This window comes from Nesoenas mayeri (assembly GCF_963082525.1).
Source record: "Nesoenas mayeri genome assembly, chromosome: 4".
NCBI classification, from domain to species: Eukaryota; Metazoa; Chordata; class Aves; order Columbiformes; family Columbidae; genus Nesoenas; species Nesoenas mayeri.
Window position 1 is genome coordinate 22,878,990 of NC_137540.1, and position 26,895 is coordinate 22,905,884.

Sequence of the window (26,895 nt, forward strand, 5' to 3'; positions counted from 1 at the left end):
AAAAGGCAATAATAAATTATTTTTCAAACAAGCCAGGAATAGAGAGCCTGGTATGGTCTTTCTGTAGAGCTAATAGATGAACAAAGGTTAAAAAGAGCTCTTGGAACACAAGACTGCCATAGAGAAGTGCTGGCAGAGAAGTTACAAAAGAAACCTGACAAGTGACCAACTGCTTGGACCAGACAGTATTCTCTCAGATGACTGAGAACTCGGGGATGAATGCAGCTGAGCCATCAGCTACAGTGCTCTTGTTCAAACTGCCACAGTGCCAGGTGAATGAAATCTGCCAAATGGACTCTGCAGGACAGCAGGGAACAACATGGCAGTAAGTCTGAAATGTATAAAAGGCAAGTTGGTAGCTATGTTTGAACCAAAAAGCAAACAATTGAATAAAGACAATGACAAAAGTCATCATTGCTTTTGTAACGGGAAGTCATGTTTCATTAGATTTCATTCAACAAGTCACTGGAGATACAGACAATAAAGATTCAGTTCATACAGTCCACTGTTTGAATGCCAAAAAGATACTTAAATATAGGCAGGATGCAGCAGGACATATAGGAACATCCTCATATGGATAATAATTTTTTGAAACACAGGAAACAGGTTTAAAAAAAAAAAATAGCTAGTCTTCAAAGCGCAGAGAAATCGCCAATTGAATCCCATTGTGTTATTAAATGTATTTAGAAATGACGGGAGCATGGAAGAGGTGTCAAGTTCTGCTGAAAGTCCGAAGTAATTCAAGAGAATAAAACAAGAATCAAACACACAAAATGCTAATATACAGTGACTGTGAGACATAACAATAGGTGAAATCCACATAAGGAACTGCACATCTTTGTCCAAATTGTGATCCCTGCCACCTGGGTAGCACCAAGGCAGCATCCCTATATAATTGCACTGTTCTTACACTTGTCCCTAGGCATGTTCTATTCAACTCTGTTAGCAATGAGATACTGCATTTGATGGACTTTTGGTCTAACCCAGCACAGATGCTCTTGAATCTCAGTAAACTATTAATCTGTGAAACAAATGAACAATATTATGAATGTAGATTAATAAAAAAAGGCATGGAATTTCCAAGTGGGCTGTACTAACATCTTAAATTATTTCAGATCTTGAATGCTCTAAACAAAGTTCAAGTCATTCAGGTTTACTGCCAAATCATTTCCTATTCCAGAAACCTGGCAGAACCTGTGGCTCTATAATAACATAATAACTAAGAGAGGTTCATCTGAGTATTTGAGCAATTTCCACAAGTCAGTATTTGCAAAGATTTATCTATGGTAAGGGGAACTTAAGTACATAAATCTTGCACATACTAACATCAGACCAGACATTTCTATTTCTGTATTTGTTTTCCTAACACATGACCACTTCAAAGTAACTCATTAAGTCATTTCCATGGAAGAGATATTCCACGATGCAGATTATTACATTTTACTCACGTCTTACTGTGTATAATTTTACTTTAAGAGTTATTCTTTCAAAGAAGTAAGAAGTTTGAAGTTGAACTTCATTACTTAGAATTGCTAATTAAAAAGAAAAAAGAACAAACAGAAACCAATCCTAATAAATCACTGTTTCAACACTACATTTATGAGTCTTGTAAGCATGCACTAATTGTTATTCTGGATGTTGTGTGGTACTTAGCTAGCTAGCAAGCCAAATAATAAAAAGAAACAAAAAATAATGAAAAACCCACCCCACCCTGTCAGTATTATGATTATGGATTTCACACCAAAAAAAAAAAGAGGTAAGATGCACTGTCACAGCAAAAGATACGTTCAAAAGGAATGCCTGTTCCCAGTCTAGCAGAAGACAGAGTACAGCAGAAGCATACAGCACTGCTCGCCCTTCTTCTAATTGCTCCATTTTCTTCATGTCTATGCTGTTCCAATTCAGCCATTAAAGTAGTAGCATAAAATCAGAAAACATATGTGGTTACGGGAATTGTGTCTTTGACTCCTTCTGGCAGAGGCTTTTGTTAGGTTTTCAGGGTTTACAAATGCTAAAATAACAAAAATTCCAGAGCACGTTCTGCTGAGACTTCCAGAGCCATGGAGAGTAGATCAATTAAGCTGATTGATAATCTCTAGTTAAAACACTCAGCTGCAACAGTACTTACCAGTTTTAAAACAAAAGAAAGTTTATCATTCACAGGAAGTGAAAAATAAATAGATGTGTTAAATATGTAAAAGGAGAGAAAAAAGGCCATTAAAAGTTAAAATGTCATACAGCTAATATTGCAAAACACCGTGTAGAAAAGGCTCATATCTTCATGACATGGATTTTTTTTTCCAAATTATACCGAATATGTAAATGAAACCTAGCATAGATTATAAAATGTGGAAGAGTTGACAAGATACTGCTAAACATCAAGCATTAATTATAAAGCAATAAACTTCATTAGCATCAGAAAAACAAGAATAGGTAATTTTTATATGAAATAGCCATGGCTATGATTCTATTTCATTTCCATATTCAATAGGATTTGAAAAGCCCAATAATAAGTTCAGACTTACTAGATTTAGTTCTCTTTTTAACAAGAGCAAATGCAATATATGTAACATTATTTAAATAATTGCTTCCATCTACTCTTCTTTTGCTTCCATACGCTTTCTACTGTTTGTCTAATTATTCTTTCAAAACATCAAGCAAAACATAAATACTTTGCAATTCCTATAAAAACTGAGCAGCCTGTTAGATTAAGTGCCAACATAAGGAGGAACCATAGCAGTTTCCTCTTGCTTAGCTGCATATGTAACTTGCATTCATTTTAAGCAATAAAATCCTATGATTCAGTTTAATTTTCCACAGAAATTTAGCAATGTCTCTTCACATAGTTTGTCTCATAATTTGCCAAAAGCATTATCCAAAAATGGTAGTGAAGATAACATCACTTTTTGCGTCATCAGAAAAGTCAAAGAAAGTAGTTGTAAAATGAATTTTCTTTCAAGCTGCTTCAGAAACAATATTATATCTTTTGATAGCTCTTAGTCATATTTCTGTAATGTATTTTGATGTAAAATTTGAGATATGACAAAAAAAGATGTGTCAGCATTCCAGTCCAAGTCTTCATTCCTTCTCTTCCCATTGCTTATTAAAGCATAGTGAAAGAGAAACCACAATTCTTCACAGCTTTCATAATCAGGCAATACTTTATCCCAACACTTCCCAGAGCAACAGGAAAATGTTACAATGTTCAAGTGGAAGAAAATGAACTTCTCCTTCCAGTATCCTTTGACTCACATGACACAATGAATCCTAAAAATTGTCACCTCCGGAATATGAGAAATTTAATTTTGCACTTTGGGACTTGTCAACATACTGCAGCAGAACAAAACTGGATAATCCTCCAATAGAAACAAAAATAAATAAAATTCTTCCATGCTGAGCATTCTGTTGAGTTTATCATACCTCAAGAAAATGTATTTAGAAATCAAAGTCAACATTTGTCTTCCTTCTACCAACAGATGGTGCTATGAAGCCTAACCTACACAATGCAAAGAGTAGCATTTATTCAAAAATCTAAATCTGAGAGAGAGAGTTAAGCCCATTCACAACAGAATGAGTAAAGCCTTATTTTTCTGTGATGGTACATTTAACTTGCTTTGTTTTGCCACATCACATTTTTGCTATCTTATGGACTATAACTTCCGGTTACATTACGACAGGATGCATACAACTTGTGCCATTCATTATCTTCATACGTTGCTCATAACCCACACTACTAGACAAAATGACCATTGAAAGCATTAAAAAATCTTTCGTTATAATAAATAAGGTCATTGTTATTAAGTGTGTTGAATAATACCTGATATAAAAGGATGAAAGAGCCACAGAAAAGTTATTCAACGCACGAGCTATGTAACAAAGCAATTCTTATTAAAAACATTGGAAAATTATATGGAGAATCAGGACTCAGTCAAGGATTAAAACATAACTTTATTTTCTGCAGAAACTGTTCCTTACATACAGAAGTAACATTCAGCTACAGAAACTACAAAGACACCAAATACCTCTTCATAATACTTTCAAGGGCTCTCCAACATTCTCTTTGACTTATGTTATTCTGCCACAATTGATTTGCAGTACTTTTTTTTACTTCCTCGGACACAAATAATATCTTCTAACATTTAATGCTTTGTACACTGAAGGAGAAAAGGTGCAGGATACACAAGATTATCAATCATGGAATGATTGAATTTTGTTTTCTGCCAAGGGAACAAAAAGCAAATAGCTAGATGTAATCCAAGTCACTATTGGAATGCTCACTCAGCCTTGCATCTTACCTCTGTCGAGGCAATACCTGTATTAACATTAAGATTCGTTACTCAGCACGAGCCATGAAGTAAAACATTCAGTTTATTACACACGGCCTACCTATAAATTGATACTGAAGAAGAATTAAAACTGTGAGGAAGTCTAAGTCTTATGCATGACAAAACATAACTGAACAGAAAAGGGCAACAAATTTTGCAGCAGCTGGAAATGTTGGATTTAATTATTGAAGAGAAATCATGCAGAGAAGTTAGCTGCCTAGCATGATTTATAACAAATGCAAAGGGAAAGTCATTAAATTCTCAGGTAATCAACAGAAATGGCCAATCATAAGGTTGCTAGCACTTTATATTTCTACAGATGACGAGCATTTAAAAAAATAGGACCAAAAATTGAAAGGACTTGCATCAATCTTTTAAAAAAGACACTTTGAGGAGGCAGGTTAGTTTGTAAATTATGGAATCAGTAACTTGGTACTGAAAAAATTATTGAAGTGTCTGTTTTCCTCACAGATTCAGAATAAAGAATCCTTGTCCATCCATTCTAGAAAGTTCTCAGAAAATGGTATTCACTGTCCATTGCTCCTCTACACACACACATGATTTGCAGCCTTATGAATAGTTCTGTATAGTAACTTTTCTCCTATTCCTTCATGTGACTCTTCCAGACAAAACAAAAAACAAACAAACAAAATAAAAAACCCAAACAAACAACAAAACACACAAAAAAACCCACACACCAACATGTTGCTGGAAGGATATTCATCAAAAGTACTTTACACAAGCACTGAGATACAGTATCACAGATTTTGGTCAAAATCCAGTGGAGCCATCCAATAGCAAACTAAACCTTCACTAGAAAGCTGAAAAACCGTGATGCTTGAACATCCAGGCCTAAAACACTTTTAGGCTTACATATTTAGAATTCTATAAATATGTATATTCACACACAAATACATGAAGAGATTTATATAAGACAGGATGCATATCCAAGGCAATGGGCATTCGTGCCATAAATTATAAAATAATATCAGAATACAAAATTCCCTCCCTCTCCTCAAACCAAATCCAATTATTTCCATTGGCCAAACTCCGCAGCAGTTTGGACACAGAATCTAAGAATCACCACCGTTTTCAAGGCAATTTCAAGAAACCAGTCTAGGTGGTAGCATGAAACTAGCTGGAATTCAGGCATAAAGAAGTTCCTCTTCAGTAACCTCTCAGGGTAAGATTTTGAAAAATGCCTAAGAGGGCTATGCACATAAATACCACAAGCACTGGGCAAAATTTAAGGTTATAAAAGGATTATACATTATATTAGATATGTTCACACGTTCACATTCGCAGTCAAAATGTGTGCTTCACTGTTACCTCACTAGTGAAATGAGTGGAATGCTGCTTCACCACATGTCTTTGAGGCTCAATGACATTGCAAAATGGGTAAGTATGTCTCGGATTTCCCTGTGACCTCCCTGTGTCTACATTCATAGATGTAACTGCTTTTAGAGGTAGCAGTGAAAACATAGATGAAGAAAGGATCAGGAAAAAAAGGAAATAAAAAGGCTGACCTTTGACTGTATTCAGCTATAGAAAAACCTCTCACAACCAATCCATCAACTCCCAAAGCGATTTTTTCCTGTCTTTTTAAAAATGCCAGCTTAGGAGACAGACAATATAACACGTTTGCTCATAATTTCTTATGTTACTTATACTGTCTCCTATTAAAAAAAAGTAGTAGCCATGCACCAAAAGGAAGACTTTTTGGGTTCATCCAAGCTGCTGAGTTGTAAGGCAGAGCCCTCCAGAGAGGATGGGAGATTGCATCCTCCTTGAGGGAAGCCAAGCCCCTCCAGTTTACAGCAACTTCTGTCATCCTACTGTATGGAAAGTGTATGGAAAGTGTATAGACACTTTCCTCTCAGTGTTCTGACCAACACAGGGTCCCACCAGATGGACACATAAAGACAGATCTTACACATCAAAGAGAATACATGCTAGATTTGCTGCTGCTTCTCTGTCTCCTCCTGGCTGTGAAAGAATTGCTAAGTGGACATTTCTCAATTGATTTCTGAAAGGAAAACATCTGTCCTCTTCTTGCAATGAATTAAGGACCAAATAGGAGTGGTACCTTCCCCTCTAGACCCTGTGCATCTTTTAAAATGTCACGTGACATATTTTCCTGCACTTGCTCAGCAATGTCTCTCCTTGTATTACCTATTCTCCTAGGTTTTTCCTTCCTTCTATAATGACCATCCTTACCCTATTGATAAACAAATGCTATACAGTAACATATAAATACAGAACTTCATTACAAAGCTTGTCTAAATTTCTCTTCACTTTTTCCTGCCTCTGTGTGCCCCAAATACCTGACTTCAGTTTTACATGATGACGAGATACTTTACCCTTTATTTTAAAACTGTCCTTGCCTTTAAAAATAAAAAGTCAAAAGAATGTTCTACAGAAAGTTTTTATAGGACTACATTGCATTAGCACCATGGTGCAAACCTGTCCCAAACCTGACATACATATTGCAAGGCTCATCTCTCTCATGATTTTTAGAAATAGGAGAATGAAAAACAGTTAGCAGTAAACATACTACAGATCTTTAAAATAAATTTGGGGGTTGGATTTTTGCTGACCCAGTGTTATAATGGAATATTTCATATGTGATCTGAAACAACAGAAATGCAAGTTTGAATTTCTTCTCTGTCTCTGGATCTGTATCTGTCACTCAACCAGCCCCATCTCTTTTCTCTCCACAGTTCAGGTGGGAAAATTTCTGATCTGAACCATGCATTCTACACTCAACCATTTTTTTTTAAAACAGTTGCAGCTTTTCATCTAGTAATTACTACAATCACAAAATGCTTTTAAATGTGATCAAAACCCTGTTCACACATACCATTCTTCACAGCTAAATGTTATGGGATCCTTTTTTTTTTTTTTTTTTTTTTTACAAGAGATTCTTTAATTTTTTTGTTATACACAGGATCTGCTCATTTTTTTCACCTATCACAGCAGGGAAATTCCCCATCTTACGACAGCATAAGTGCAAAATATTTACATTAAATTGAAAAAATGAAGTAGAAAAATCATGGCAGGAAAATCACATCATCTTATTAAAGACATCACCTGTGGTTAGGCAAGTCTCCAAGCCACAGACCTCTACATGATGACAGTATTTAGGAAAGTATGATTCCTTGCTCTTTTCTAGACACATGCCATAGCAGATGGGATACTGGATTTAATGGACTGACCAAGGAGGGTCTCTCATGACTGGAAGAATAGGATCTTCATTCCAACAGGAACTCATTTCTCAATAACAGATGGAAGATGAAAGAGCAAATCAAAGAAACAGGTGCATCCAAGTGACCAAAACACACCAGTCAGGCTAGCCAGAACGATCTTTAGCTTAGGGATCATCATCTGCTACTCTGGTTCCTTACAGGTACTCAAGTCAGAGAAATGAACCAGACCAAAGGCTCTACCAATTGTTTTGGAAGTCCTTTTTCTCTTGTTTGTGAGTCCTTCCTGTCACATGCCTGTAAGTTTGTCATGACATGAGTGTGAGGACCAAACCACAGGCATCAACACCCACACCCTTTCATACAATGTAAACACATGTACCAGTTGCAATGCACTGCATGTCAGCAGCCCCACACAGCACAGATCTGCTCCCATGTAAGCGGTGAAATAGCTCCAGTCTAGTCAAGTGAAAGATCCATTTCTGGGCACATGACAGAAGAACGGCATGTTTTCTATAGCCCTGAGCACCACTTTAAAAGGCTATGAGGAACACCATGGCTAAACAGTACCATTGTGCTAAAACAAGCCAAGCACATTTCACAGGACATGTAAAAGTCAGATGAACCATACCATGGATGGATGGATGTAACAGGGTACACAGGAATTTCAGTTTGTCCATGTGATGCCTGCAGATTCAAATGAATGTGACCAACAGTTCCCCCTTCCACAAAGGAAACATAACACTGACTGAAGTCTGCCACAGACATCAGTAACACTAACTTCATGAGACACCAGCTTTGTTATTTAAGCTTTTGGTAGAACCCAACAGTTGTATATCCTCAGACCTGCAAAAGTGCTGCTAGATCTAAGTTTTTCCAACATGGTAACAAAACTGAACTTGATAAACAGACTGCTGCTACATTAGTACACTAGCTTCTGTTTAAGTTCAACCTGAGGAGTTAAGCCCCTTGAGCCATCATACTGAGACAGCACAGATTCAAAACAGCATCAACTTAAAAACATATCAGCCAACTCTTATCCTATGGATATGCCACTGAAGAACTCAGAGCTATATTAAAAAATGTAAGTTGATGCTTAGTATAAATTTCTTGCAGACATCATAAAAAGGTGTCTTAAGACTGAAATAAGGCTAACAGTGAAGTTGTCACTGAACAACTGTATTCATTGATGGCCCCATATTTACACGACAGAACCATTTACTTCACTCAGATTTCCCACATAGGTGCACACCTTTGTGAATAGTTTGCATCTGAAGAAAAAGTGGTCTGTTCATCTAATCAATAATGCCATGTCATGCATGGAGCTTCTGCATAAATCCCGAGCAAAAGATGTCAAGCATGTCCCACTCCAGTGATTATCAGGCAACGAAGTAAAAAGATGCACTTTTCATCTCCACAGGACTGTCGCCAAACCCTTGATGTAATAAATGAAACACGCCTGCTATTTCACCATTGCAAAATGGTACTGTAGATATCTTACAACATCTCTGTTTGCAGGAGGGGGTAACTAGCTCTAGATGAAGTGCAGATATGTTATTAAACAACGCACAGCTTGAATCCTGGGGCCAACACAGATGACCTTTAGAACATAAGCACTGTCTAAGACAAATATGCTTTCATCTTTGGGGAGTATTTTTTCCAAGGAAAGATTTAAGAGAAAAACAGTTTAGAAATACGTTAAACACAAATGTGCCTTCAATCTCTTAATGCTTCATTTTAAAAACAAAACCACAAGTAGTATCATATGTCAGAAGACAGACTAAGTACTCCTTAAGCAGAATATTAGTGAATTTGGTGAAATATAGCTTTGTTTTCATTTAAACAACACAATAATTAAAGCATAGAGAAAGGAGATACATGGTGTAACTGAGATCCAAAATTGGAGGTATGGGTAAAGTGATTCAGAAAAAAAGGCTTCTATTTTTGTTACAAGTCTATGAAAACAAAGACCATTATTGCACTTCAGAATCCCTTAAGTGGGATGAAAATACAAAAACATAACAAAACCACACTGGGGCATGTAAAACATAAGGAAAATGGTTTTAGAGATGGATTAGGTGAAATAGCAAATGATATAAAGAGAAAAAAAGTCATTTTTTGTTTTGCACTTAACAGGCTATTATAATTTATCTTCAGTATGTTGGTTGTTGGTTTTGTTTGTTTGTTTGTTTCTGTTTATGGGTTTTGGATGTTTTCTTTTTTCTTTTTTTTCCAAGTTATATCTTGACTGTAATGCTAAGCAGCTCTAACATATACAGTGATATTTGCTTTACAGAAAAGATGAGCATTGGTATGAAAAAAATTTTTCCCCTCACAAACTACAGTCTGCAGATTCTGACAAGTTCTGAGCTGCTTTGCACAGCTTGCTTTTCCATCAAAATTAGTGGAAAACTACCAAAACACCCTACAACTGCAAGGCACCTTTCAGGATGGAACCTCCTGTGCCTGAAAAGCCCTTATCAGGCACTGGAATCCTCAAACACAATGGACTTGTTATGTTTTGATGGTTTTGTGTGTATGGTTTTGTTTGTCGGGTTTTTGCTTTGTTTTGTTGCTGAGTTTTTTTAACATTTAATTTCTTACCTCAAAATCAGCATGGCGGTTAATATCTTCTGCTCTTTGTCTGCTCAAGATAAATTCTGCTTCATTAGCCACTCTTACCAAATGGTCCTTCATGGTTTGACTCAGTAACCTGAGGACAAAGAATATTTAAGAACTGCCTTAAGACAATGAAGTCCTAAAATAAAAATCTGTAAATACAGTATATACACAAATATTTTGAGCTCTGTTCCATAACTGACTTTATTGTGCTAAGAAAACGGTATCAATAAGGTTGAAGGGTGATTTTCTGGCAACTACTAAAATTGTATCCTCAACAGTAAACCAGACTAAATTTTAAACAAAACGTAAACACTCTAGACAGCCATTTGTTTTACCTGAAATATAGATATGTAAGAAAACCTTTCACATACACACGTTAAAGAAAAGTAAGCAGTTTATGTATACAAACATCCACAGTGAAAGTCTTAATGTAACTGATGTAAAGTCTAAATAAAAAACTGAATTGCTCTGCAGCATAGGTTTTTTCCCTCCAAATGTAAAATTGGAATTTCATGGTAAGTATACATTTAAGTAATATTTTCAGGATTATAAAACACCCTCAGTCTCACAAATGAAATGTTAAGATATACATTGTTCCAGGTTATGTTCAGAATAAAGCTGTAATTCAATCTGAGATTTCTGAGGCCTTCATAAACCCTGAGTTTATGAATGGTAGCAGAGCTGACAGATTGAATTATAACCCAATTATTCTGTGAGTTCAGATATTATTACTAAAAACATTTCCTTTTTAATTAGTTACATTGGGATTCATAAAGTTAAAACTAGCTATACAGGAGCCACACTGTTACAGAAGGTGCATATTTCCACAGGGTCACTCAAAGATACATAAGACAAATCCATTATATGCTCTACTGTTTTTCAGTTAATAAAGCTGCTTTTTAGAAAATAAAAAAATATATATATTTTCAGTTGCTAATGTAGAAAACAGTAGCAGAACATAAAATCACTTGCTTTGCTTACACATTTAAGCTAAAGTACATTTCAAAAAGTTCGCAGAGTCTACCAAGACTCTTTCTTTACAAAGGATTTATTATGCAGGATGCCTTCTAATGTATACAATGTTAATCTTATCCCCTAGAATTTAAGTTATCTGAACTAAGGCTCCACCTGTCTCTATCTGTATGTTTGATAGTACAACCATCAATGCTCTGTTGTCTCTTTTCCTACGCTATTGCCAATTCCAGACTTGCAGGAGGAAAGTCTACTCCAATGCAAAGAAATCCAGAGGCAGAGCAACACCTGAAGCACCATGTTCATTGCTTCTCACGCTACATGACCATAATTGCAGCACAAGCACGAAATGAGACTATGGGGTCATGAACCAGTTACACCAGTGGATTACTGTCTCTCCATGGATGAAGTCTTGAAAGAAAAAAAAGAGCACAATTCATTCTTTGAAGCACACCTTCACCTTCTGTTGGAGGAGGCTTGTACAGAAGCCACTGTTCTAGAGCCACGCTTTACTTTTTTTCATTTTTAGTGACTTGTAGAATGAAGGTAGCTGTTGATCAACAAACACACAATTTGGGCAATTTATCTGCATGCGTTAGTGTTAAACTTTTATTTTGAAAATCTTGCAGAACCAACATTGCTGCAGTGATGCAACTTCAATTTAATAATTTTTCATGGCTTCAAAAAAATTGAGAATATAAACTAGTTAAGAAGGCATTGTTCATCCATTGAAAAAAAAAAAGTTAAACCTCTGCCTCTAATAATTTGCAATAATCTTCAGCTAAAGATAAATCTCTACTGGTAAACCAGCAACAAGAAACTTTGTGTAACCCATTTCATAGTCTGGGCAAATTCCAAGCATCCAGTTCCCCTCTTTCTCCAAGATCCCAGTAGTACATTCATATCTGTCACATAAGCATTTCAATACACATTTTTTATTAAACTGTCTAAAAATACGGGGATCATAAATACTCCTACATTACAAAATCATGTATTGCAATTTACATCTCAGTTGGACAGTATCCCATTATCTTCATTGATGCAGTCAATACCAGTACCTTCTGCAAACCTGATTGAACTTTGAAAAACACTAGTTATCCTCTAAAAGGCCCGCTTCTAATCTAATACTAGTCATCCTTTAAAAACCTCTCTTTAATCTGTTCAAGAAAACACCCTATATAATTGTTTTAACGATTTACAACATGGATTTTCCTTCTTATCTGCTAAATGTAACCAGTAAGCAGCCCACTATGTGACTGACTGTACACTGGCACTTACTATGCATTTGCAGAGATGATGGACGTGTTCCAAACAAAGCAAAGAACTAAATTCCCTCACATAGGAACAACATTCTCAACAGAGGCTAGAAGAGTACCTAGTAAAAACAAATAGCTTTTCAGTATCAGAAAGAGCTCGGTCTCCTACAGATCAGTTGTACCCCCAACTCTCCTAACTAATCCCCCACACTTTCCTCACTGTCTCTACGATATTCCATATAGGACAAGGCCAGCTACATAAAACTTAAGTATGACTGTGCAGATAAACTTGTCATTTTGGCAATCAAAAACTTTTTAAGGATGACAGCTAAGGAACTGTCCAAGCTTAGCACAAGCACCTACTAGTAACTTCAAGATGTTTTCAGAAAAACGTAAAAGCTTCATATTATTATGTATCAATTATTATACAATTGCTTCCCTTCTTGCAAACTGCCAAATTTAGCAACTAAAGGTCTCCAGGAGGTGAATATAAAAATTATTTACTAATACAAATGAAGCCTATATTAAATAATTTACTAGTTTATACCATATGACAGCTGTGTTCATTATTTACAATCAAGAATTAAAGTTTCAATCTTCATTTTCAGTCACCTTTTTCAACCACAGTAAATGCTTAGGTTAACTTTCTTCTAATAAACAATTCAAGTTGTATCATTATCTAGGCCAGTCTGGATTTTCTCTGTGAGAACAGTATCCACATACACAGTATGCTGCCCATTTCTATTTTGAATTGACCTCAAAGTGTCAAACTTAGCAAACTAAATATTTATCTATACATAAATGTAATGATGGCATGATATAGCAGAAGAGTCTATACCCATCATAAAAAATCAAATGCAACTACAAGCTCTCAGCATACACCTCTGCTTATATGTCTAAAATTAAGTTTTAACCTCTACCCTAATTTCAGGAACATTGGCAGCTGCTACTTTTCCATTTGAGGCAAACAAAACGTTGAATGGAAATTTGTTAAGTGTAGCTCACTGCTTGCATGAGGAACAACTGTTTCCAGCTGAGCAGACCACTGCTGAGGCAAGGACAAGAACCTGACTCTTGCAAAAGTATGAGTTCAACTCCACACTACATAAAACACATTTTGTACATATGCAAGTGGCTATAAACTGTATCAGCTAGATTGGGTAACTTTATTTATGACAGACAAGTGCTTTCTTCTTAAAAAGAAAAAAAAAAAAGGCCAAACAAAAAAAACAGTTTAGAAAAATCTGATTTTCCTCACTAAGACAGTAAATGCATTTCCTGTATTTACAGGATCATAATGGTCCTTTCTGGTACCTAGTCTGGACTCCAACACAGAAGTGATCTTGTATGTTTTCCTGAAAATAAGTTAATTTCTCCATCAAGTCTGTATCTTCTGCTTGAACTACAGCACAGCTTTCAGAAAGATGCCCCAATTTTCTTTTTTTTCTTTTAAAGAGATATTTTACACCATGCTCCCCTAAAAATAAATTTTACAATAAGGTAATTACTGTCAATTAAAAAAAATTAAGCTACCACAATATTTATTTTCTGCTTTTAAGCCACCACAATATTTCTTTTCTGCTTTTATCTTATTTGTTATTCCAGCAACTAGATCGCATTAGTTCTTTTGCTGTTAAATAAAAAGTCTTTCAAAAAATATCTCTTTATACTTTTTTGTTCCCCACAGAAAAAGGGCAGGTTTTCATTTATTTGGTGAAGGTAACACACCTAAGCCAAAAGAAAAACTTAAGTCTAATAATGTTCTCTTGCCTGTGCTTCATAATGTCTGTATGCAGACCCATATGCCTCATACTAGTAACTCACATACCTGTTTGTTTTTTTCACTGTTATTAAACACCATAATGCTGTTGAGTGTGATGATTTACACTCCTTCTTCCCTGATAGATTCCCTTTTGGTTTGGCTTTATTTATGACAGGTTATTGAATTAACATTTTTTCTGATCTTTAACATGGGAGGAGCATGAATGGACATGGTCTGTAGTAGTGAGACTGTAATACGTATGGGGGTAAAGACTCTGGATAGCAGGACTACTCTCCTGCTCGCAGCACACACTAGATTCAAGGTCTCAAACAAACTCTTCTTCCTCTGTATAAGCACTTTTTTTTTTTCTGTGCTAAAATATTTAAAACCATGTGATTAACTTTGAAAAGATGAACAGCCTAGTAAAAACAAGCAATGGGACAGATCCCATGCTGGAAGTTAAATATATACTTGCATACTTTGCTAGGTCAGGAATGAAGTGCTAAGCCACTGAGAGATGGAGTTCCAGCCAGATACATGAGATATTCTCATAGAATAGTTTGGGTTGAAGGGACATTGAATGGTCATCTAGTCCAACTCCCCAATTCAATCAGATCAGGCTGCTCAGAGCCTGATCCAACCTGACCTTGAATGTTTCAAGGGATGGGGCATCTACCACCTCTCTGGGCAACCTGTGCTGGTGTTTCAACACCATCATCATAAAAATTTCTTCCTTATATCTAGTCTAAATCTCCCCTCTTCTAGTTTTAAACCATTACCCTTAGGTACTGAAAGGCCACAATAAAGTCTCCCCAGAGCCTTCTCTTCTCCAGGCTACACAGCCCAAACACTTTCAGTCTGTCCTCATAGCAGAAATGTTCCATCCCTCTGATCATTTTTGTGGTCCTCCTCTGGACCCACTAAAATAGGTCCATGTCTTTCCTGTGCCGAGGACCTCAGAGCTGGACACTGTACTGCAGGTGGGGTCTTACCAGAACAGAGGGGCAGAGTCACCTCCCTCGACCTGCTGGACACACTCTTTTTGATGCAGCCCAGGTGTTGTTTGTTTTCTGGGCTGCAAGCACACATGGCTGGCTCACGTCCAGCTTTTCATCCACCAGTACCCCCAAGTCCTTCTCCACAGGGCTGCTCTTCATCCCCCAGCCTGTATTGATACTGGGGGTTGTCCTGACCCAGGTGCAGGACCTTGCAGAAAATCAGAAAATAATCTGATTTTTATTATTACACTGGAAAACTATGGGACACAAAGCAAGAAATCTTCTTACTCTGATTTCTGGCTGCTGAATGTTTAGATGATCAAGTACAAAGTCAAGTTTCTTCTTACAACAAGCAAAAAGGAAAAGGTACAAGAGGGAAAAAATGGAACAGAAAAATATGTGCGAAGAAAGTGAGAGATGGATAAATTTTAGGTTAGTATTATCGATGGAAAACAATTATCAATTTTAGTCAAAATATCGCAAAAGCTTTACAGATGACATTTACAACAGCTGTTTAGGCATAAATCTCTCAACATACTACACGAATTGTCTGTGTTCCAGAAGCTACCACAACAGAGAACTCTGAGACAGCCAAGAAAGGAGGATAAAGGTAAGCTTTCCTACTTGCACTCCTCATAAACCCAGCATATCAGAGATCCTCTTACTTCAAAACGAGATATGTTCTACAGGGATACATGCTGTCTTTTATGGGATCTGACTGCTCAGTATACTAAGTGTTGGAATTACTGCTGCAAGGAAGTTTTATAATCACTTTGTGGAACACACAGATACACTATTCAATCATCAAAAACCACAGACCAGTCCATAAGGTCCTGAAGACTAAAGTTCTAATATATTTGCCCCCTTAAAATAGGAAAACAAAAAAACAAACAAGGAAAAAAAAACACAACAAAAAACAACAAACAAACAAAAAAACCCACAACAACAGCCAAAAAACCACAAACAAAAATAAAGCACAAAAAAACCAACCAACCAACCAAACACAAACAAACATAAACAAAACAAACACCACACCAAAACCAGCACTCACCAAAATACTGTCTTGGACATGGGATAGCATAAAACTTAACAGCACTCCAAAAGGAGAGCGAGGGAGGACACAAACCGATCCAACCTTTTCTGTTTAGGACAGCCACTTAAGACATGTCAGAGCCCAGTGAAAATTGATCTGAGGTTGTATTCATGGTAGCACTACACATTTTTTGAAAATTTTCAGTCAGATAGCAATAGTACAATACACGTACATACACAGAGTGCAGTATAAGTACCTTATTGTTACTCTTGCACTGATTTATTTTTTAAAAGCAGATATTACTAAAAACATTCTACATTAAAAAATTAAGAATTCCCAGGCTCTCACAAGTGGTTTATGAGTTTGCTTTTTTAATAGAACCAGCAAATCAATGACATATTCTCCCAAGCAAAACCTACTTTTGTCACTTACATACCCTCCAAAGTTACTGGCATCTCCACTAATAAAAACTTACATTAACTTTTAATCATTAATACATAGTTCTCCCCGAACGGCTTCTGCTTACTCATTAAATGCAGCAAAGCTCATATGTTTCCAGTTACACAGAAATGATGCAATTTAAATTCATGCACAGATGATCAAACAAAACTCAGTGAAATAAGAAAAAATGTTTTAAAAATGGTTGTGCATGTCACACTATACCTTAGCGCACACATGCACAAAAAAATAATGTAGTGTCAAAAACCCCACCTCAAGTCACTTATCTGTCTCTGAAACACATTCAGTCCACAATTTCTAATTTTCAGCACATCTAAAATGTTGTTTAAAGTCTAGCCTAATGATCTTCTGCAGTTCAAAGTCACACATTAACAAAACTGCTTCTGCTACGAAATCAAAACAATAACATAAAACCTCAGAAAACGAATCATCAAGAATCCCTTTTACAAAACCTAGCAATTAAACAGAATGGGTTGCTAAAAGAAAAAGAAAATATGGAACAGACTTCCTTTTCTCTTACAAATCAAGACTAAGGTGCAGGTTCTGTGTTATCAGAATCAGGGCAAGGAAGCTGCAATAAGGGGAGCAGACGGGCAGTAATCAATTCTAGTTAGGACATGACTGCATTTATCATTTTTCTCTCCTGAGCCTTTTTTGGTCAATTATGCACAAAGCATAAGTCTGTCAGTTATCATCCATTTTTTCATTAATAGCTGTATTTTTCTAACTATTTTCCATCACAGTAGTTGCTCCTATGGCAACATATTCTCTAACACTCATTCCTTGCGAGTGACCGCACTATTGCAAGTGAATGACAATTGAATGGGGCAGCCTACATCTGTCCCCTATTTTCTGTTAGGAAAGTGTGCAAGTAATTGGTCAACTAGTTCAATTGCCAACTATTTCAATATTAAAAAAATATTTGCATCTATGACAAGTCAAAAGTAATATATACAATTTAAGAGAAAGAACAGCAGGTGACATGTTGAAATTCTTAGTAAGTTCCTTCTGAAAAAAAAGCTACAGAAACACAGATGATTACAGCATTCCAGATTTTATACCACTAGATGTTATGTATTGGGAGAATAACGGCAGTTACATCTGGTTATTTGTGGAGTGGATTGGGGTTTTTTTTTGTTTAGTTGATGGAATTTTTACTTGCTAAGGATATTTGGTTTGTGTGCTGTCTGCCTTCTTTCTTCTACCAGTAATTTTGGAATTCATTGGATAATTCCAACAAATATTTTTAATAGAAGGCTGGAGTTTCTCAAAAAATATTAGTTTTATACAACGTATATATCCAACAGAGGACAAAAACCCTTGCGAGCATCCTTAAAAGAAAAAAAAAAGGCACTGTGTTCACTGCATTGAAACCCATAACAGAAAATCCAATATAGGAAGAGAATTCTCTAATATGGCAGGAGAATTTCGATTAGATTTAATTCCACATTAGAAAACAGAAAATCTAGCAATGAGAAAAAGCTACAGAAAAACAAACACCATTAGTTCTGCTTCTCCTGGATACACTTGTGAATCCTTAGGTTTTGGTTGGTTTGCTTTGGTTAAGGACTCAAAAGAAGGAAGGCAAAGAGGAGGAAATTCTATGTGTATTCTGCTAGTTTAATGAGGTTATTTTTCAACCAAACTTTATGTGACAGCTTTTTAAAGCACCTACTGTTAGAATATGCATTTACAGATGTATAACAATACGCTTACAGAACACAGCACTTGGTTCTTTGGATGACTAAGAAAACTCTGCTTGAGAAAATTAAAACTAGGCATCTTCAAGAGTCTCTTCAACTGAAAATCTGAAAGAATAATTGCTGCAGCATGCTTAGGAGACTGATCCCTCAACCCCTGCCATGCCAAACTCATTATCACCCAAAAGGGGATAATAACTGTCATGCCTAGTCTCAAGCTCGAGTACGTTTGTTATTGCACTGACAGATACAGAAAATAAGGTCTAGCATAAGAGATGTTTCACACTAAAGTGTGCTAATGAATCAAAGCGACAGGAGAAAGTTTTAACCTCCACAGACCAAAGGACTTGTTTGCCATCTAGTCAAGTTGAGGAAATTACAGTCTAACAAAAAAGAGACATTTATATACCCAAGCAAGTAAAACAAAGCTTCCCTTTTTTCAGTTCAGTAATAATAGTTTGACCTGCATAGGGAGGAAATGTAATTAGTTTCAGGGTGAAAAAAAGGAATCTGTCTGGACATCTTGGAAGTCTCCAAAGGAGAGAACCAGCTATGAGTGGACCAAATCACAGCCAAAGGACGGTTCCAGTGAAGAAATTCCCTCATCAGTAAGTTCTTGGGCTGAGGCTCCAGAAAAGTGTCTCCCCAAAGGGAGGACCCAGAGGTGAAAGGCAAGCACAGAGACAGATATCCAGACTGACAGAAGTTCAGGAGGCTAAGGAAAATGTGCAATCCATACTTCTGCTGCGCAGATGGCTCAGTACATGGAGCAGCAGTGGGTGCAGGCACCTTTTTAACAAGGTTTCAAACAACATTAATAGTGTTCCCAGACATTACAATTATACTGAACAACACTTACTCATTTTTATTAAAACCAGATTAATGTTCAATGTAGCAACATACTGAAATTGACATTTCTTTTTATGCACAGAAAGAGGTTATTTTCTAATACCTGTTCCTTTAGCTTTCCACTGACATTCAGTACCTTCCTGGTTTTCTACACAGTTTGTGGTCAGGTTTTGTTTTGTTTTACTATGTTTGTAACCTGGCCTTCAAAAGACGTCAGCTATGCATTTCAGTTTCAGGTAAGTTTACAGTTCTGTATCTTCACATACTAGTCTCCTGTCTATATAGTTTTTTTTCAGTTCAAGATCCAAAATTTCACCAGGCACAAATGAATTCTGCTACACATGTGCAGTGGATCTGACATATCTGGAAAGTCTGGGAGCAACTATATACATAAGACATTAGTTACTTGTGAACATGATGAAATTCAGACCAACACATTCCAAGTCCAGCACACAGACTGTAGAGCTTATGAGTCCCAGAGGCAAACTTTCTGCACATATTTCTGACCAGGGAATCCTAGCCAAAACATGGAAAGCCTAAATATAAAGCTTTCAACTGATGTGAGAGAGAGAGGTACATTCATACCTTTCACATAAGAGAAAAAATACATTTGAAAGCAAGTATGAGAAGAGATTTAGATCTCCACTTCTTCTAGATCTCTTTCTCTCCCAGAAAGATTTTTCAGTTGTCTTATTTCCTGATGAACAAAACCAATAGAACACATTTCAAACTCAAATGTCCTCTGGTATCATTAGTCCAATTAGTAATGACTAAATATTTAGTTTGAAAAGTAGTAATAAACACTGGGAATACACCCCTGGTTTACAAAGGTTATAGGATAAGGAAGACTTTCTCCACCAAGGCAGCAGACAATAACAACTCTATGACTTCACAAATTCTATGCATATTGTCTAGTTATTAATTTTATTTTGTTTATTCTAACACTCTGCCTGTCATGGTACCCACAGACATCCTTCCTTCCTTGCTGAAAACAGTTCTGTCTTTTGTACAGCTACTTTGTCTTATTTTTATTGAGTACTTATAGAAATAATTCTAAAAAATCAACTTTTATTGTATAATTATACAGTTGAAGTATAAACCAGTATCTTTCCACTATTTAAATTTTTAAGTTTTAATTAAGAGATTTTATCTTTTTTAGTTTTTAAGATTATAATATTATGGCAAAAATACATACAGCAAAACCAAATTCAATGAAATGCAAGGCCTGAAATGTTTCAGTAGAAGTGTTAGCATACGTGCAAGAAAAATAATACGCAACCTACACAAAGATAAGAAAAGAGTAGTTCTGGGATGTAGCAGTAGTTCATGTCATAGGAGGGACAATATTTTCATTTTAGTGAGTGCTGAAAAGCCACAAAGCACCACAATGACCAATTCAGCAATAACTTTAAAGGCTCCTATAAACAGCAATGAAAGAAAACTGAGATAGATAAAAGGAGCCATTTTTAAGAAATTAATCTCCTCTCCTCTTCCCTATAATGAAAGTTATGTTCCCACTTTTTTTAAAAAAGCAACTCTGCTATGAGTCAGAACCGAAATGAAGCAAGAATTACTTAGATATTTTGTGCTAACCAAAACCACACTTTTCAGTCTTCAAGGGATCATTTGTCCCTGAGACAAGCACTCTGCTGAGGCTAGACTGTAAGTTAGCGATGTTGTTTATGGAGGTGGGGGAGTGATTCCATCTGTCGGTGATGGGCGCTGCAGGGTTTTTTCTAAAAGAAAATAGTAAATTCCAAACACTTTACTGATAGAATGCCCTCTGAAAGCTTGACCTGGACAAGCTGAATAACTACTGGGTAACTGCTGCTTAAAACTAAGCCTCAGCAATGGAATTGTTCACAATAATCATCTTACACAGACGAACCTTCCATTGTGGTTTACGTGTGTGGGGGATCTCTATGTTATCTATGCTAATAAAACATTAATCAAGGGCCAAATTTATAGCAGGCACTTTATAAGTAAGGTCAAGACAGGTCAGCCTCACATAATAGGAAACAACTACAGGCTAGATCTTAACACTGTAACTGAACACCCTTGTTACTTTACCTTGGCCCTTGGGATCAAGACTAGTAGCAAAACATTTTTTCTGCCTCAGAATGGTGTTTCCTTCACCATAAACTGAAATGTAACCGTTAAAATGGTCATTATTTTTATGTATCTTGAGAAAACCTACACATTTTAAAAGAAAAATCTCAGTCATTTCTCCTATTCCTACAATGATAAAAATATATTAATATAGCATTTTAATTTCTGTGATGAATGATTTTGGTTTAAATTCAGTAGCTGTTCTAATCCTCTAAAATTTATGTCCTATTGGGATTCTTACTAGCTCAAGTTACTCACTAACAGAATTTAGGTTTAGAAAATGGCTTTTCTTATAATACTCCTTAGCTAATTAAGGTATCTTTTAAAAAATCCTTTAGAAAAACTAAATATTGCTTTTTGTCTGCCTCAACAATCGATTCCTAATGAAGAAAATACTGATGGTTCTGAACCGCCACTACAAGTCAAAGAGCATGGCCTCTTCACCTGCTCTGCCAGTAATATACAAATATAGTTACAGACAGAACATTAAATCTAATTGATAATATTAATGGATTTTTTTGTACCTTAAAGGGACCCTCTTCCTTTCTATTTTATGAGGTAAGCAGGAAATAAATGAGCAAACTGGAATCTAATTTTTGAGACAGAGGCTTATCTTACAATTCCTAGCTATAATGTCTTCCAAATATCAATTCTCTTCTTCAAGAGATTAGCTGAATACAAATTACAGTTTCAGCATTAACCAGTGCACAAGGACAGGAAGAAAGAAAATCCATGACACACCAAAAGTGAACTATTTAATGAAACTAAAGACCACTGCGCTTCTGCAAAATCACACATTCAGTATTAAAACTAAACAGAAGTGTTAAAGAATGTGAAATCATGCTTGTAAAACTCAAAGAAAATGGCACAAAAAGAGGAAGAAGATAAATTCTTTTTTAAAGGTTTCAAGCTACACTTCTTCTTGAAGGCTAACGTAGAGGTGCTATCAAATATTGTGACATACCTTCCTTCATTGACAAGCTCAATAAATGCAAGGCCAGCATTCTTTTGTATAGAGTTCTGCCACTCCTGCAAGAAAAAAAAAAAAATTATATATATATGTATTTATATAAAACTGGTTATATAAAAAGCAAATTAAGAGAAAAACAAACAAATAAACCCACAAACTTCTTCAGCTACAAAGTCATGCAATTTCTTTTCAATTTTAACAACTTTCACCACCATCAGCAAAGATACATAGCATTAGTTATGTGCTAATAAAGAAAAAAATATTGCCAGCATGAAGAAATAAACCAGTATCATTTACTGAAAATCATATTCTGTGCAGGGGAAAAGAAAATACAAAAACATCCCACAAATGACTGCAACCTTTTCTTTTACTATGTCATACACTAATTCTGAACTTATTCTGGTTCACTGATTCTTTTTGCCTTGCTGAGTCCTGGGTAATGCTAGAAACACTCTTTCACATTAAGGTAAGGCTCATTTTACTCTTATAGCTTAAAGTCTAGTTAACATATATGCTGATAATAATCCTCACCTCAGCATCACATAGCCACCTCTACTCAAAAAATCTGCTAACGATCCAAATATTGCACCATTAAAATCTAGTACGTTTCAAATAAATTAACAGATTTTTAACACTCTGTATTTTTAACACTCTAAAATTATGGTAATGGAAGACACCTGCACTGCACGTTTCTTACATCAAACCAGAACCCTGAATTGCAGCAAAATTCTACACCTCAAACAGGTAGGCACAGGCTTTGCCTGACCCCTAGAAGAGATCCATTGGAAGCAACAAACCCAGATGCCCCTATCACCGAGTCTTGCTTCCCCTGCTTCAAAGGTGAGAAGAAAGTGGAATTGGTCAACAAAAACACAAGGATTATTTTTAGTCTCAGACTCAAAAGGAACAAGTTGACAGAGCTAAAAATTAGGGTAGTAAATGTCTGGACTTTATATTTTGGGGAAAATACAGAGACCATACTTAAGTTTCATGTGCTTTTCCACAGTGGCTGCCTAGATTTTTTATTCTTCGTTGTATGAAATAGCAATCCTAATAATTATTCACATCAGCACTTGTAGCACTGTGGTTCTTTTCAAAAATCTCATCAAATCCAACACAGGCAAAAATTGCAAAACAGCAAATATCTCTTAAATAAATTTAAGATTTCTGAATATAGAAGTTTTTAATGCTCAAGGGTCAACAGAGCACATTTTTTGCTGCTCAGTGTTGCAAAATTCTCTCTCAGTCAGTAACATGAAGGTCTGATCAGACATACACAAAGCCAATAGAACACTGCTGGTTTATTACGATATAAATCCTTCCCTCCTCAGCCATGTATAAAAAACAAACACCAAACAAATGAACAAAAAACCCACCACCAACAACCACTACAACCTCCCCCCTAAAAAAATAAAAACCAACACCAAACCACACAACACAACCAAACTCCTCAGAATTCAAATGCAGAGGAGGGATTATAACTCTGATCTCCCAAGGCTTGACCTCTGGCCCAACATATTCTTTTATCATTTTTAAGTTGCAACAACATATTATAATTTTCAAGTATTCAGAATTAAAAGTAGTATAATTGGAATTTGTGATATATTACTCATCATGAATTATAAATGTATTTAATTATTTTTTATAGAATCATTTTATACACATTAATAGGCAGGCAATATTCTATATGCTAGCTAATTTCCATTTACAAATTATCACTTATGGGGGTTTTGGGGCTCTGGGATTCGTTTGGGGTTTTTTTGAGGCTACATCAAATAGCACCATTGGTCCTTACTGCTATGTATATATCTTACTAATATTGCTCCCAAACTCCTTACCCCAGTTCTCCCATATTGCCTCCTTATGGTCACCCTTACATGGCTTCAAGGTAGCCTGTAAGCTGTCTGCAAAAGCTTTAAGCATTTATTCAGATTTAAAAAAAAAAAAAAAAAGCCTTTTAATTGCTAATATTCTAAACAAAATCGCACATGCAACCAGTCCTCATAAGAGTTTTTAAAATGTAATTTCAAGTTCTAAATATTTAACTTCATATGATGATAATTAAAACCGTTATCTGTTAGCTTAAATGTGTGAAAACTCAAGAAAACCAAAATTTATTTTCATTAATGACATTGCCCATCTGTTGCTCTTCTCTTCAAGAGAAATCACTATAATACTTGAACATTTAATTGGTGAAGATGGAGGTTGCCAAAAGTGAAAAGCAAGTGCATTTATCATTATACTTTTCAGTATTTTTCTCGACATGAGACATCAAAGGAGGTGCTAGTCTAAACAATTTAATAAATCACAACTGAACACACCCTGAAGCTAATTTTAATAGTTGAAAGAAAAGACTAATCATCATCATCTTTCATGATCCATTCTATATCTCCTCACAGTATATATTCTCTCTCAAACAATTACACTCACTATGCACATTGCATTATTATATCAACATCTTAGTTATCCATCTCCCAAAGGTATTAGTGAAAAAACATGTTAAAAGCCTTAAACTCAACCACTAATGCAACTAAATAACTACAAAACACATTTCAGCACTTTCCTAAGGAAGGACTGTAAGGGAAGATCAACAAAGTCAATAATTTCATACCTGTTCTAACCTGTACTTAATTGACCATCATTTCCTATGGCAATAAATGTTTTGTAACTGAGAGAATCTACTTCTAATGCTCTTGGTCACTGTACACTCAATAATGAAGCAGAAAAAAAAAAAAGCATAGAAGCACTAAACACTATCACAAAGAGCTACAATGAAAAACACCCATTATAAGGAGACAAATAAGAAATCACATTTTATATTCAAATACTACGTCTGACGTGGAAACTTCTTAGCTCATTACTGTTTCACCTACTTCCTTAATGGAATCTGTAAACACTTCCATAAGTACTCTAGATAAAATACAAGAACTACATCCTTTCCTGAAATGGTGCTTCAAGTCTCATCTGAATTACAATTGTGTATGGAATAACACATTACATCTCCTGTAGCTACAGCACAACTCTGCCATAAGCAAAATTATATCCCAGTCCTCTATAGCACTGATTTTATATCATCAACATGTTTCATTACCACATACTGAATGCACAAGGATCATTAAATGAAAACACTAAACAGTACTGATTTTAAATCCCCTCCTTTCAGAAACTAATAATCTCCTCAAGGTTTATACCATGATTTAGTGTTGTCCTATATGAGTCAGTTTTGGGATTTTTTCAAAATCTATTTTATGTTGTGGCTTTTTTTTTTTTTAATTAGTCCTAACTATTAATTAGTTGTATGACAGTACCAAATGCTCTACTAAAACTCACCCATTACTACCACAACATGCATTAGACCATAACCAATTATGAGATTAGTCTAGCAAAACAATCTTTAGTAATTCTATGCCCCATTTTTTTCATTTCAGCTACATATGTATGTGTAGTTATCTCAGTTTTCAAATGCATTGAAAAGTCTTTCATTCTACTTGACCCTCCCCTTTCTTAAACATAAGGAGTGTCTGCAATTATATAGCAGATTCAGGTAAGTAGAAAAGTTCTTTAAAAAGTCTGCATTGGACTTTAATTTTCTAGTGTCAACTCTATTGATCAGCCATTTTCTCCCATTTGTTGCTGTCTCCTTACACATTCTGAATAATCTTGTTCCGCTCTAATGCTTCAGGAGCTTCTCATTTAGCCAAAGAGGCCTGCCCAAAAGCCTCTTCTACAAGGAGCAGATGGTAGGAGTCAGCTTCCAAAAAAAAGAAATGCAGGTCATTCTTTACACAGTGCATTACAGATCAGTGGCATCTATCGCCAAAGGATGTTGTGGTGACTAAAAGGATTAAGAAAAGACTGCAAAAGTACACAGAAGGAAAAAAAAAAACCAAAACATTGATGTTTACTTAATACACAGAAACAACTACATCCAATAAAGAAAATAATGCAAGCTGAAAATAGATGGAGAGTGGAAAAGTACCACACATGCTTGTCCTGGTTTACTCTTCTTGAGCATCTCTCTGTATCTATACTTGGAGTTACGACAATAAGCAAGGTGGAGCCTTTATCTAATCCAATATAGCCATTCATAAACTCTAATCGTGCGAACAAATGCCAAGAAAATTTTGTTGACAAACATTTTTGTTGGTTTCCAATTTGAAGTGCTGGCCTATAGGCAGCAAATGCTTGTATCCCTGCTCACCCACGTACTTCCAGGAAAGAAATATAAGCATGTTTCAAACACATTTATAAGACCAATACTTCAAGTGGTCTGACAGCTAAACAATTAAACATGAATCTTTAACAGAATATTTAAAACATTTCCAATAGAAGAAAACTGGTCTATTTTCAACTGTGGCAAACCGTACTACTACTTTCATTCACATATACATACACATTCATCCTCCTTAATAACTCATTTTCCTCAGAAACTTTAAAAAATATCCTTCTAACAAGGTTAACATATTCCACAATTAAGAGTTACCTCCTACAGTTAAAACACACACTTGTAGACAAGAAAAAAAGAGCAAATTATTTGCTAATCCGTCCTTCCCATAAAGCTGGGGGAGTTTTAATGATTTGTTTTTATTATGAAATGAATGAGAAGGATGACTTTGATACTGACAACTATGAATGGA

The 26,895-nt window shown here is 35.7% G+C and overlaps 1 protein-coding gene across 1 annotated transcript in view; it reads right to left on the reverse strand.

Moving 5' to 3' along the window:
• Window positions 1-26,895, reverse strand: part of LRBA (LPS responsive beige-like anchor protein) — a gene marked incomplete at both ends in the record, with an annotated part of 409,769 nt that overhangs the window by 255,123 nt on the left and 127,751 nt on the right. The window contains 2 exons of the mRNA XM_080343895.1: window positions 10,133-10,241; window positions 22,253-22,317. Coding sequence (XP_080200021.1) covers window positions 10,133-10,241; window positions 22,253-22,317 — 174 coding nt within the window. The remainder of the gene's footprint in view (window positions 1-10,132; window positions 10,242-22,252; window positions 22,318-26,895) is intronic.